Source organism: Maylandia zebra, linkage group LG18 (assembly GCF_041146795.1).
Source record: "Maylandia zebra isolate NMK-2024a linkage group LG18, Mzebra_GT3a, whole genome shotgun sequence".
Taxonomy (NCBI): Eukaryota; Metazoa; Chordata; class Actinopteri; order Cichliformes; family Cichlidae; genus Maylandia; species Maylandia zebra.
This window is the reverse complement of record NC_135184.1, coordinates 14,369,516-14,384,686: the sequence shown is the minus strand read 5'-3', so window position 1 is coordinate 14,384,686 and position 15,171 is coordinate 14,369,516. Positions and strand designations below refer to the sequence as shown.

Genomic DNA, 15,171 nt, shown 5'->3' with positions numbered 1-15,171 from the left:
ACATTCACACCCATGTGTATGTAAACTTCTTACACCGATAGTAAATGTAAGTAAATCTTCCATCTTTGAATAATGAATCACACTCTTTGCAAGTACAACAACTTACCACCGATAAGTTTATTTTGCAGTCAATTTTACACAACTGGAGACATGAATGTTGGACACCAGAACGCTTGTTACACATGGCACACTGTCACAGGTAGAACCTTTGATGAAAGTTCATAGATATTTTTTCTTCATTAAACTGAGAATTTACATATATTTAAATGCTTGTCATTACATACACATGCATACAGATTACAGTCTCCAACTTTCAAACACAGATGCACACACACACACACGCACACACACACACACACACACACTGAAAACTGGTACATAAAGAAATGTACAAAATCACAGCCACAAACACTGCAGGTCTTAGTCAAGAGGTCCACCTGTGTGCCAAAAGTATGCATACATGATAAAGAAAAGACATCATTTGTACACTATGGCAAATTTATAGCAGGCAACATTTAAGAGCAGCTGAGCGACAACGGTACATTCAATTCATTGGCAATCAAGACTTAACACACAATCAAAACATCATAAAACCGGCTCAACAAGCACAACCGCCAAAGTAACAGCATCTTAGCACAGAGATATGCCACATAGAATAACTACAGTCAAAATATTTTTTTAATCAGTTTTAGAAACACTCATTTACTTTTTTTTTTTTTTTTGCAGAAAGTTAAATGAGATTGATGCTAAAAATGCTGGCAAAAAGACAAGATATTAGCTTGCTGTCCAGGTAGCTTATTTAGCTAAGGGGAGGGGGGGTTTCTCTTCTAGTAAAAAAAGTCACTTCCAGGTAGTAGAAATCTACTAGGTATGGGAAACAGCCTTTTAGGTTTATTCATAAATTATATATATTGTATTTTTGGTATGGGTATAAAATAGGGAGTTAAATGAGGATCAGAGGCTAGCTGTTTCCCTAATCACTGGATATAGCTTCTTTTTCTAGCATACAGATATAAGCGTGTTATCACGCTATTATATATCTCTATATATAATATTTAAAAAAATTATCAGGGTTTCTCTTTGATACATTCGTTTGTTATAATAATTCTAAAATAAATGCAAGAAGAGGTTTATGAAAAGCAGTGTGGTCTCTTTTAGCCAAAATTTAGCTAAAAGCTACAATGCTCAGTTTTCCTCTAGCTAGTGCTAAGAATCAAAACAAATTCTCCAGATTTCCTCTAATCTCACAGTATGGTTAAAAACTGACACAGTTCACAGTTCACTAAAGTGAAGGGGAGGAATTTGAGATATGGCATGACAGAAAAACACATATCTCTACATTGAAAAAACAAAACAATGTTAATTTAAGTTTTATTATGGACATCAAAATGTTGGGCTTGTCACAAAAACAGATGTAGAAAAAGAATAAAAATATGGCATATAAGCATCTCTACCCCCTATCCTACATTTCTAAACATGAGCAAAACAGTGCCTGTCAAAACTGTCCACTCTCCTTAACATTTTACTGCCACCCTGTGGTAGACAAATACACAGCACGGAAATGAGCAAGGAGTCATTTTTACTCTTCTTTTTTTCACATACAGTAACAGCTTTGAGACATGGTCGTTTACATCTGAGCTGTTTAACACTCAGAGTGACGGCTGGTGATAGAAACACTTAAGCAGCAGCAGAGTGTTTGTGTTTAAAGTCACACTCTCTTACACACTTTGTGTTTTGTCTGTTGCATTTGTTCCACCTCTAAAAATCTATTTGAATAAAATCATGTCCCCTGTCTGTTGTCCTCACTCTACTGTCCACAAGCTGCAAAGATGATGCATTTGATATAATGTTACTTTTCAGAGGTTGCATCTGCTTCTTGTGTTTTTTGTCTTTCTCTAGAGTGAGAGACTTTGCTATGCATCTCCCACTCTCACTTCTTATGACACTACATTTATGGCACTTAGACCAAGAACACCACATCACTCAAAATAATGAAATCATACATTAGAACCACAACTATGTTTTATGCACAAAAAAGCATGTATACTGTACATATAGTCACTTTACATGGCACCATTTCATGGAAAATAAATATACATCCTTATCTGTAAAGTATCATCAATTCATTGTTCAAAGATACTACATTCTTAGAATCCAACTATGATGGTACATAAAATAAATATGGTGAAAAAACTATTTTTGTTTACATCATTTCACATTTTATTCTATTAAATAATTTTCCCACTTGTACAATTATTGTTTCTCAGTCTGTTTTTTGCACAAACAAAACAGAAAAATGAGCAAAAATCAGCGATTGTCAAGAGCTGTCACATTAAAGCCTTTAATGTTGACTGTTACACCACTTGTTTTTTTGTTTTGTTTTGAAGCCATTTATCTTTCACATTGCTGCTAAAATGAGTGTTGTAGATACATCATGGCTGTAAACCAAGAGATAAATAAAATAAATAAAAATTATGGAAAACTACACAGCAGGACTCTTTTTACACTGTGTGTAAGTTAATAAACTGACAATGATGAGAAATTCACTAATAAAGTTTTGAGACACACAATGGAAAAAGCATATTTTCTTCAATCTACACTGAAATCCACCACTCTGTACATTCTTTGAAATGACTCGCTGCACCTTTAGATTACCTGTAAAAATGTAAAAATGATAGCTATTTGTGACCGACTAGGCACTTTGGAATATGAGCGTAGGATGGTTAAAATTAGAGTAGGAACAATTTATTATGGCACAATGGTCTCAAGCTTGGAGGAAAGAGATCAAGAGACAATGAAATCTGTTATGTTCAAGAGCATGTTGACAGTGGGAATCTTTCCCCTACAATAAAACGATGTACATTTAAACTCATGGCACTATGAAGAGCTTTGGGTGAAAGCATCCACTATATGGCACGTGTACTGTTTATGTTCACAGTTTGCAAAAAAAATCTGTCTGAAAAGGGAAAAGGGGACTCGAGCTCCACTAGTAGAGCAGCTAAAGGCTCTAGTTGGTTCAGATAGTAGACCAGTGGTTCCCAACCTTTCTGATCTGTAACCGCTTAAAACAAAACTAAGTCAACTCACAACCCATCATCACACTCTGTGAGGACAGGCTGCTTATTTTAAGCATCAAGATGAGGAACTAGAAGGAAAAACAAACCAATATTAATGTCCACATTATGGCTAACATCTCACAGTCCCTCTAATTCAATCTAATCTTGGGATTCCCAAGGTTGGGAAACACTGTTCGTTCACATCTCTTTTATATATACTGTATGTGTTTTTATTTTTCATTTCATACAAAAAATAGTCCAGACTAGAGTGGGCAGGATCTTCTGGGTCCTCTGGATATGGGATGTAGTCTACAGATCTGGGCTCCAGTTCCTTTTATTTGAAAAGGTCATAACAATACTGCGTTATCCTAAATAAAGAAATTCTGATCTAGACACTAAAAGTCACTATTTACACAATCCATGAGTTGTTTTTTTTTCTTTATATATAAGTTATATTTTGACATACTCTGTACTTACGGCTGAAAGTAGAAAATGTTTAAATTCAAGACAAAACATTTAAACAATGAGCATTTTTTACAAGCAAGGCGAACGTTTGGTTGATAATTAACTTTGGGCTGTAATGAAATCTAGTCAGGCAACCAGTTTGGCACTTTGAAGCACATTTACTTTACACCAACAGCCAAATATGACCCCATACTTTATGTCAAGCTATTTATTTCTTAAAATGTATTATTATTATTATTTTAATAGTGTCTCTTGTGGCACCATCTCCTATCTGAATGTAAATAAAACAATAAAAGGGGGAAATATTATATAAAGAGAGTTTAAATCAATAAAATGTAATTTAAGTTGTGCAAAAATATTCATTTTAAGTCATTAATCATATAAATTGCAACCTAAAGTAGTCTAAGGTAGTGAGATAAATTAAATATATTACTTCAATATTAAATGATAAAGACATAAAATCTCCAGTAAATGTTTTCAGAAAGATTAATTTTCTAAAGGTGAATTAACTACATGCAAGAGGTTTGAGGGGCCACTTTGGTCTGCTCTGGTTGGTCTGATGTAGGTAAGTGGAACGGCACCTTGAAGTTGATTCTAGCAAATCAGATGCTCAGGTCGGGAGGCTGATGTTGGCATTCTCTGCCAGCGGGCTCGACATGCGTATCTGCGAGCTGCTCTTGCTGAGGATCGACAGTTGAGTCCCGCCGTTCACTCCACTGCTGGCCAACGAAGGATGCCTCTGCTGCTTCAGGTCCACAGCAAAGTACCGGTTCACCGTCCAGCTGCGCCATTTCCTCTTGATCTCCGATTGCACCTTCAGGGAGAAACTTCACAAGGTCATTTTTAATGTACTTTAAGCTGTACCAGCTCCACGAAAAGGTACAGTAAAGGTGAGGTTTTTAGAAAGAAGAGTTTCCTAATGTGATCTAGAGCGTTCGAAAGACATGCACGCATGCCAACTTTTTGGGATTTGGGACTGTAATATAACATGGCTTTTATAATAGATAATAATTCCAACGTTTTATGTATCAGGACATAGTATTAAAAAAAATCTGGTTCTTAGCAGGTATTAAAATTAAGTAAATATGAATAATGGAGAAGTTGTGTATGAAAAACTATCTATACCTTTTCCCCTTCCTGAGGAATTAACAGGGTAAGTAGAAGTGAGGTACTGATAATTGAATGACCTTAATTATCTGATAACCAGCAAGTGTGAGCACCTCTATAAAAAGACTTATTTTGACTTTTCAGGTTCTTGTGTTTTCCAGAGACAGACATTGGCAACCAACTTAAATAAGCAATTGTTGCTGCTGCTCAATCTGGAAAGAGTTATAAGGTCAACAAACTCAAGTCCATCATTCTACAGTGAGAAAAAATATTCAAAAGTGGAAAACAACCAAGACAATATCCCAATGTCTGACCATGCAGTGCTCAGAGAAACTGCAAAAACCCCAAGACCCAGCATATCTCTCTTTATGGATCTCAGCATGTTAAATGTTAAAGATCATGACAGTACTATCAGAAAATTATAATAAATATGGCCTGTTTCAAAGAGTTGTGAAGAGGAAGCCTCAGTTTAGTTTTTGCAAAACTGCATCTGAACAAACCAAAAGACATCTGGAACAAAGTGGAGTGTGTGTTCTTGATCATCTGTATTCAAATAATTTTCAAACCTGGTAAGGACAATATTTTTTTTATTATGTCCTGATATATAAAACGTTAGAACTGAAACACTTTTTAAGATTCTTATTTAAAATTACTTTATTTTTTAAATTATAGCTGATCTGGGGAAAATATGGAAAAAGGTCATCAGTTCTCAGAAGGCACACTTTTTTCAACACTGGCCAGCAACTAATGCTTTACATAAATATAAAATAACTCATTAGATTTTTAATATTTCTTACACTGTATGATTAAACAGACAGATTGCTTCTGCATCACTTGCAGATGCTTCATGGGAGAAGTTATACTATCTGTCCTCATATTTGCTTACAACTAATGTATATTACAACTAATTGTATATTATACAAAATTTATTAAATGGTGATAAAATTTATATTAAGTTATATTAATTTGGGTAGGATTATAAGCACAGAGATTCATCCTGAAATTGCAAGCACAAGAACTATTATAAAAAATACTATGAAGAAGTGAGCGTGTATATGAATAAATAAGGGGGAAGCTTACCTCTCCATTGAGGAAACAGTAGAGGACAGCCACCACAAAACCCTGAGGAGGAGGATGGAGAGAAAATTGAAAGAGAAATGAGAGAAAATTTGCTCGAGATTCAGTTTAATCTAACTGTGGTAATATATACATTTAATATAATCAAGCAACACTTATGACAGCTGTGCTATATATGTATAGCACTGATGTTATAAGCACTGTAAGAGAAAAGAAAGAGGAAAACTGACTTCTGCTTTTGCTGTGCACAACGTACAGGTCTCTTCAGTATTTGGGATGTTAAATGTATATCAAAGTACATTATTTGGAAAAATTGGCCACCAGCAGTTAGTTTTACCTACAACTAATGGTTATATTTACATCTACCATTTTGTAAGTGACCAGGCTGATAAGACATATCTGCCACAGATACCTGTCTCTGTCAGTTTACTGCCAGCTAAGGTGACCAAGGCCTAACAAAATGCATGACAAAAAGCCATAATTTTTAAAAAAGAAAATGAACAAAACCATTATAAGGTTTGGCATTTTATCTTTCTCATCAAATAAATACTATACGCATAAAATAAATGTTCAACTGTTCCTGAGAAGGAGCACTTCCTGGATTCAAACTGCTTCTGTTTAAGGTGTTCTTTGAAAAGGATAAACATACGCTAAATCCTCAAAGAACTCCAAGGCACTTTCTTTTCCAATAAAATTTAAAATGCCTTCTCAAGTCACCCTTTGATGACTTTGCACAAAATAAATCAAATGCAAATGAAGGTAAAGGGTTAACCTGCACTAGGAAGATGATGACAGCCGTGCCTGCTTTTCGTTAGAAAAAGGACAGACTTAGAAAAGCCTATCATGAACTCTCAACTTTAGAAAAATAGAGCCAGTGAAATTGTGGACCATTGTATCTACATGTAGCTTTACTTTAACAAAAACAATTGTCTATAAATGTGTTCCTCAGTGTGCTGTCAAAAATGTAAAAACACAAAAGAAATTGACTACCTAGCATGTTAGCTGATCACCCCCTAATGGCATCTTATTGGATGAAACAAACAAAATAATTTAAGTGAGTCACTGAAGATATTTTAGTCTTTTTTTCATCATTACTGATGCTGATCTTTCACTGATAAACACATTTCCTCCTGGCATCGGAGACAATATAGAATAATTGTTTCCATCTATTTTATCCTTTTATAAATCCAGTTTAATTGCTGCAGGGCTCATTTTAACGGCATTGTGTTTAACTGCATGTAGCTTTATAGCATTAATTTGTTATTCTTACTGCTTAATGTGCTGCCCAATATTACTTTCACAATTTCACAACTGCTTCCAGTAAAAAGGCTTTATGGGGTATGTACTTAGCTCCTCTTCACTTTTCATAGCTGTTGATAATGACTGCAGAAGATAACTTTTGGATATTACTAAAACTCTCCTTAAGATTCTGCTGTATCTTCTATATTCAAATGATTTATTGTCCCATTACGTTCACTCATTCATCATCTGGGATCTCTTCTTTAAGTAAAACTGGATGATGAAGGAGCTGCAGGAGCGTACCTGGAAGGATCCAAGGCCCAGCTCGAACACAAGCCTCTCCCTCTTACTGACATCTTCAGGTGAGAAGGCGAACACGGTGTAGTGAATACCAAAGAGAGGGATGAGCAGGAGGGTGGAGCGTGCCAGACGCCTGAACAAACAACAACAAATAGTTTAATGAGATTGAGTGAGACACAAATCAAAGTTGTTTTAATGTAGATTTACTGGAGCTGGTCAGGTGACGCTAGAGATGCATTGCTGATGTAATGCTGTGCCACATTTCACTACTATACTGTTTCTTAAATGTTTCATTAAGCTGCAAATTTATATATTGATATATTAAAAATATATTAAAATTTATATATTAATATAATAATATATTAATCCTCAGCTTTGTATAAAAAAAGAGGATTTAATAAATACTTAAAGTGTTCGAGGTAAAGGCTGGTGGTATTCTGTATTTTTCTTAATGTCAACAAACCCACTGAAAAGACCAAAACCAACAACAAACTGCTTTGTTGTAGTCTAAAGCCCCTCATTTCTAGCCAGTATATATAAAAAAAGATCAATGATGTTCTCCTGTTTTTAGATGAACTTTTTTTTTTAACAAGCACTACAGTTTATTTTCAGTTTCACATACACGGTCATGCATAAATAAATATTCTAAATCACCTAAAAATTGTACTGCTTAGCCCAGTTTTAGCGACTAAAAATCAGCATAGCCCAGCTGTTTAAGCTCTATAATATTAGGTCAGAAGTAGTTGACTGGATTTGTTGACAGTCAGAAAAATAAAATAGCACCACACATCCATTCTTAACTTTACGATTGAGGTTTATTTTAATGTATCAGTTCTTTTTAGGTCAAGACACCGGCAAGAACGCACTCAACTGCCGCTGTGTTTGATACTTTATGGCAGTCACATAAAGCTGTGTCATTACACTGTGGCGTGTATGATGGAACACTGGCTGACGCACAATATCAACGGCACAATACAGACAAACACTTGGTGGACACAACTGTGCAAAACAGTGGTTTCTACAGTGCGGTCCAGTGTCGCCAGGGGTCCTTATGAAATAGTTTCACAACTAGAGTTTGACTCGTTTTCTTGCTGAGAGTTACAGGAGAAGGTCACCTGTTTATCTGTCCACTTAGTGTGACGCTAGCTTAGCACCTAAAGTGGGAATAGAGAAAGTGCACACTGTAAAAAGAAATCTCTAAAAATATATGTGATGTTTTGAAATGCAGAAATTTTCTACATACTGTTTTTTCTTAATATAAACTTACACTATTAAAAAAATATTATTATTTTTAACAGTGCAAGTTCAGGTAACAAACACTTATTTAGATATTTCTGAATCCTCACAGCTTAATATTTAACACATTGTCTATATTTACCTGAATCTAAACTTTTTTTTTTGGCAGTTTATGGATTAAAAGTGTATAGTGAGGTTATACTGTTTACTCTTGTTTAGCTAATAAAAAGGTGTTGGTCATCCAACTCTGAGCAAGAAAACAAGTAAACAATATCCCAAAATGTCAAATTCTTTTAAATGTTTTATCATAATGGAAGGAGATATGCAACTAATAGTAACTATAATAATAAAAAACAGCACCAGAAATATAAATCTAAACAAACAGAAATTAACCGTAAATGAGTCCTTTCATAACTTATTGATTAGAACATTTTCAAAAGCATGAGCACTGATTAGATTTGTTCTGTTTTGTGAGTGAGGTAATGCATTGACAATTAAAAACCCCTAAAACTTTAAGAGCCCCTGGTGTAAGATACAAACACACACACACACACACACACACACACACACACACACACACACACACACACACACACACCACACACACACACACACACACACACACACACACATAGACACACACATGCAGTGAACAGAAGACAGAAACTGACACACACACACGGACGCACGCACGTACGCACACACACACACACACACACACACACACACACACACACACACACACACACACACACACACACACACTTACAGTGTGATGGTGGATAACTCTGACATCCTGCACGAATGCTGAACAGCCTGTGTGGGCTCACTGAAGCATTTCTGAGCACAGCTGCTACACAGCACAAAGACAACACACAATACAACAAAGACAATGTCTTTAGGGACACAGACGCACAGTGTCACGCGCACACACATCTCCACACTCGGTCATGCACACTCAGGTCTAAGCTGCAGAAGACAAAAGTATTATCTGCTGGGCCTCCAAAGATACTATCCGATGGGAGGGGAGCAGGAGTGATGTCTGGATACAGTACAACTCCATAATGAGGTTCAAACTTCCTGACACTGGGTTCTACAAATGAATCTGAAATTTTAAAAAAAATAATCTAGGCAGACATGTCAGAGGTTATCACAGAGTATTACAAAAAATGGCTGGATTGACATGTTTGTGACACTCACAAGAGAGAAAATAACCCTTGTGCAACATATGCATTTAATATGTTAGCATCTATAAAAATATCACCCAGCTTTTAATATACAGATGATACCTTCTGTAGGGTCAGTTGGTTGTAGGTTTTGGTCTTTTTGGTCTTTTGATGCTGGTTTTGGGATTTTTTGACAAGATGAAAAAAAGTAATAGTGCCAGCCTTAACTTAAAATTCTGAATCCTAGCTCTGTGAGTAGCAGGGTTGCAAGATCTAGAAAACTGCAGCAATCAAATTTATTAAAGCATAAATTCTTCATCCAAATTTTGACATTTTTGAACTCACGTTTAACCCCACCGATTGTAACTTACAGGTAAATGCTCGATTCATTTCCTCCGATATCAGGCGACTGCAGCTTCTGGACCAGGATCACGATTATTCCAATGAAGAGGACGAAATTGATCTGACATGAAACAGAAAATATTTTCACTGCGGTCAGTTGAACATTAGGTCTTTCCCTTCTCTGCTTGGTTTTCTTCCTGAGGAAGTAGCAAGCAGAGGTTGCTGGTTGCCTTTAAAACTGGTCTACTCAATCACACGCTTGTCTATAAAAAATTATTTTCCCTTTTGTTTCACACCACATTAGGATAGATAGGATTTAAACTGGGGCCACTGTAAGAAAGCCTTTGACATTTAGCTTTTGCATTTGCAGGTGAGCAAGTTAATAAAAGGAAAACTGAATGAGCAACCAGTAAGTGTCATACCATTATAGATGCCACCACAGGTCCTTTGATCACCCACCAGAGGGCAGTGTTCTCATTCGTATCCCAGCATCTGGAGGCCAACAGTACATTTCAGTAATCATACACCATGCTTCAGACATTAGGTAATGCACAACCTCATAGTTTGCCAAACAATGAGCCAGGTTTCAATTATAATACACCAAATACTCAAATTAGTGAGGAGGATTTAAAATGAAAGGAAAAACTCTCAATAACTGAGAATGAAAAACTGAGTTACAAACTTAGCTTAATACTATCAGATGGTTTTTTGTTTTCTTACACTTGTATTACATCACATATTGTGCTCAAAAATGATGAAAAAGGATGCAATAACCGAGCACTCAACAGAGGCTTAACGTACCAAACAAAGGGAGAAATTTCATAATGGCAAATATTATCAGTATTGTCATCAGTATTTTGCTAATAAGAATGGCTAAAACTTCTCATGTAAACATCACCAAACCTCTGTCAATATCAGTTACACTGATTACATTAATTATATTGTAAATTTCTTAATGAAAATATATTATTAAAAAATGATTTTAATAAAACTAAAAGAGGTTTTCTGGCCTGTGTGGCTAATAATATGACACCTGTGTTTATATAACAGTCCTGATGGTTCTTTGTGATCGTTAATAAGCAACTAGTTTCACATGGAAAAAGACTTACAGGTGCCAGTGTTCACACATAAAAGAGGCTCCTGCTTAAAGGGCACCAAAAGCAAAAAAAGATAAAAATCATTGTAAAAGTGACCAATATTATAATCTATTGTAACATTATCTGATATTATCAAACAATGTATCTAATAATGTGTAATTATCTAATATAATATAAGAAGACCAGTATTAATGGTTACTGAGTTTTACTCCATGGCTCTCGAGCCCTGTTTGAAATGTATTCATAATAAATCAAATATTGGCTGATTCTGAAATCTAGAGCATAACTAATAGTTACTACAAAATCCAATAAATATTGTGTAATATAATGTATAATCTCTGCTTCTAAATTACAGTGGAAAAGGACTGTAAAGCAGCAGAAAGATTATATGCACTTAGTTTCAGTGACTAAAGGTGGGGAAGAGGAGTCCAGACATACCCAGTGTCATGAAAATGGAGCCTCAGAACAGCCCAAACAGTCACACAAATTGTGGGAGTTCCTGTAATCATGAAAAAACAGAAATAAAAAAAACAGAAAAAGTAAAACAGAAATAAAATGCACAATGTTAATGTGACTGCCATAGTTGCTACTAGTCAAATCTCGTCTTTAGACATAAACACAGGAATCAAAAGGAATCATCCGATTTCAAAAGGCTATATTTTTAAAGTAATGAACAAATTTAAAATACATGTATATAAAGTTAAGGCACTCAACGTTTTTCCCTCCAGATGCACGGCTTATCTCAAAGCCAAGTCCAAGTCAAATATGTTTTTGCAAACATGTCTGAACAGCCACCGCTGTTGTTACATTACTTACCTGCAACCGCGTGAAACTCACGACTCTTCTCTGTCTAACAATATATGTTTTGATAGTTTTGATAGAACAGCCGTGGAATTAAAGCACTTTGAAATTGGATGATTCTTTCTGATATACCCTGTATCAAAGGCTACAATCACAATCAGATTTGCGTATTTCCCTACTTCAGCTTTGTTTCGCCAATATTTAAAACATTTAATGGCAAATTTCACTAATCTCTCAAAGGCAAACAAACAGCTATAAAAAAGTTTAAACAAGACCTCAAGCAACTGAGAAAGAAAACACCACTTGCTTTAAAAAAATCTTTTATCAAAACTATACAGTGCAGAAGATATAATAGATAATAAACAAAATTTTAAATGGTAAACAGCACAAATTTTAAAATTCACAATCTGATTAGTAACTCAGCAATGGTCCCCTTTTGCCTAATTAATGTCTTTAATTCTTCACGGGATAAAATTAACAAGGTACTGGAAACGTTCCTCACAGAGACTTTGGTCCATATTGACATGACAGCATAACATTCTCATTCCACCGCATCCCAAAGGTGATCTGTTGGACTGAGAATTGATGACTTTGAGTACAGTGAACTCTTTGTCATGTTCGAAAAACCAGTTTGAATTGATGGAAGAGGCCATCAGAAGATGGCACAGTGGTCATAAAGTGACTGACGTGGTTAGCAGTTTAAACAATGCTCAATTGGTACTAAGGAGCCCCAAAATGTCCTCCCCAGCATAACACCACCAGTAGTGTCAACCGTTGATACAAGGCAGAAAGATCCAAGCTTTCATTTTGTTTACACCAAATTCTGATTCATCCAAATGTAGCAGCAGAAATTGAGACTCATCAAAATGTGAGTTGTTGCTTCCTGTATTTAGCTGACAGGAGAGGTACCCAGTTTGGTCTCTGCTGCTGTAGCCCATCTGCTTCAGGGTTTGATTCAGAGATTCTCTTCTGCATATTAGATTTATAACAACTGCTATTTGTTGTCTTCCCATCAGCTCAAAGCAGATTGGCAAATTTTCTCTGACCTCTGGCATCAACACGGCTTTTCTTTAGCTCAGTGGATATTTTCTTGTCTTTTTTCAAAAACATTCTCTGTGAACCATCTAGAGCAGCGGTCCCCAACCCCCGGGCCTCGGACCGGTACCGGTCCGTGAGTCGTTTGGTACCGGGCCGCAAGAGTTTAGGCTCAGGTGTGAAATGTATGGTTTTCAGGGTTTTTGTCGGTTTTCAGCGTTATTTTGTTATCTTTTTGATCGTTAACTCGGTTTTCACGTGTGTTATGAATAAATCTTTTTTTCGGTACCGGTACTAGTTTTATTTTGTTGTATTTATCCGCGACACATTAAAGGCCGGTCCGTGAAAATATTGTTGGGTATAAACCGGTCTGTGGCGCAAAAAAGGTTGGAGACCGCTGATCTAGAGGTGGAGTATAGGAAAATCCCAACAAATGAGCTAGATAGATATTAAATATTTGCACTAACAAGCTGTTAAACAGGAATATATAGTAAAAGGAATATAATAGTAATAAAATGGCCAGTCATGTAAATTAGTCACCACTTTATGGCAATAATGATAATCAAGCAAAAATGTCTACTTACCCCACCCAACAATGGTATACCAGTAGAAGTAGCGTCTCTCGGGAAAGAAAGTCTCCACCAGCAGAGTGAAGAGATACAGACCTTCAATGAACAGCCAGAAATAGTTGGACATGACACAGTAATGGAAGAAAACCATCACTGCTTTACATGCCACCTGCATATGAAGACACGTTAGGAGATAAGTTGTGATTACCTATCTGTATGAAACAATTATTATCTTAGAAGATTCTGTACCAATATTAATCTAAACAAGAAAAATAATCTTCAAAATTTCAGTGAAGTTAATTATGATAATCTTGTTTCTTCTTCTCTAAACAGAAAAGTTGTGTTTAAATGGTCAATGGTTATTTATTCAAAAGCAATAGACCCCAAATGTCAGAGTGACATTATCCATGTAAACAACAAGGCGACAGCGCACCGCACAGGACGGTAATAACCCTAAATATTTAGCATGACCCGATGAGCTAATATGCAAATGATCTCCCCCAGCACCTACATGCCAGGCGAAGTGTCATGTGATGACACTGTGTTAATGACTAAAGTCCATATACACTGTGGGGTCAACCAATTACAGGACTGATCTGATTCTCTGTACTGCCATGACAATGACCTGTGATCACCATGGCAACAGTGGTAAAGTGTTTGATTTCAGAAAAAAAAAGAAACGGGAAAAAAAGGGCAAAGTAGCCATTGATATGTTAATAAGACTCTAGCAGAAGATTTCCACTGGTCTTGCTAAAGCCATTAGCGCATCTAATTAGGTTTATTTATCATGGCTGCTTAACAATAGTGAACAATGTATTCTTATCAGACAAAGGCTAAGAGCTTGTTCTGCATTTGTAATCAGGGAGTATTAGTCATCTAATAGCATGTTTGCTTTTTGTAAAATTTGCATCTGATTGAAGTTCTTTCAAAGGTGAACGGCAAACAGGAAACGCTGGAGGAGACGTATTTCTCAGGCGTTCTCGAGCTCTCGCTGTATCTCAAACAAAACAAGCCTGGCCATATTTTTTTATGCCCATTTTCTTTATAACCTGATTGGCTGGATTTTGGTGGTACACCCGATAAACCAGGACATGTATTTTACTGACTCTAGTGTCCACTTATTTTGTCAGAGCAGGGACTGTTTAGAATATTAAAGGCTTCAGCTTAAAACAATTGGCTTTAAATTAAAATTAATGATCTAATTAACCTTGGAAACTGAAAACTACCAATTTTCCATTAATCACTAAAACAGCAGTCACAATTGCTTCCTCTGGAAGTGATTAACACCATCAGCAGCAGGTGAAGTTTGTATTATGATGCCGACATAGTATATATATATATATATATATATATATATATGGTTGTTGTTACTGACTGTGTCCACGAAGCAATGGTCGCTGTCTTCCTGAGCGTACAACACGCCGTCCTTGATGAAGACTGAGATGGCTCTCAAAATGAAGGACACAAACAGATTCATGTGAATAAAGTTCCTGGTGCAGTGGAGCTTCCTGGAGAGATGAGAAAGGACATATACACATCTTTATCTTGTCTTTACATCTGTGCTCTGTTTAACCCTTCCAGCTCCGCGATGATTTAGAAATTACCACATGAAACCTTGTGGAATTCAATCTGAAAGCCTGTTCTTGCAACTTTAACTAAAAATCCCTGAATGTGCCGTGTT

General features: G+C 36.0%; 1 protein-coding gene across 6 annotated transcripts in view; it reads right to left on the bottom strand.

The window, feature by feature from the left end:
* Positions 1-97: 97 nt before the first annotated feature.
* LOC101468148 (pituitary adenylate cyclase-activating polypeptide type I receptor) overlaps positions 98-15,171 on the bottom strand; it is a 32,985-nt gene continuing 17,911 nt past the window's right edge. For 3 of the 6 annotated variants that reach the window (XM_012916885.4, XM_012916886.4, XM_012916887.4), the window contains exons 7-15: positions 14,866-14,998; positions 13,506-13,659; positions 11,524-11,584; positions 10,411-10,480; positions 10,018-10,109; positions 9,250-9,333; positions 7,248-7,377; positions 5,709-5,750; positions 98-4,348 (exon numbers count right to left, since the gene is read on the bottom strand). In XM_012916885.4, the coding sequence (XP_012772339.2) occupies positions 4,124-4,348; positions 5,709-5,750; positions 7,248-7,377; positions 9,250-9,333; positions 10,018-10,109; positions 10,411-10,480; positions 11,524-11,584; positions 13,506-13,659; positions 14,866-14,998 (991 nt within the window). In that variant the 3' untranslated portion in view covers positions 98-4,123. The remainder of the gene's footprint in view (positions 4,349-5,708; positions 5,751-7,247; positions 7,378-9,249; positions 9,334-10,017; positions 10,110-10,410; positions 10,481-11,523; positions 11,585-13,505; positions 13,660-14,865; positions 14,999-15,171) is intronic. The other 3 variants (XM_004542911.5, XM_012916888.4, XM_004542914.5) reach the window with 3 other exon arrangements.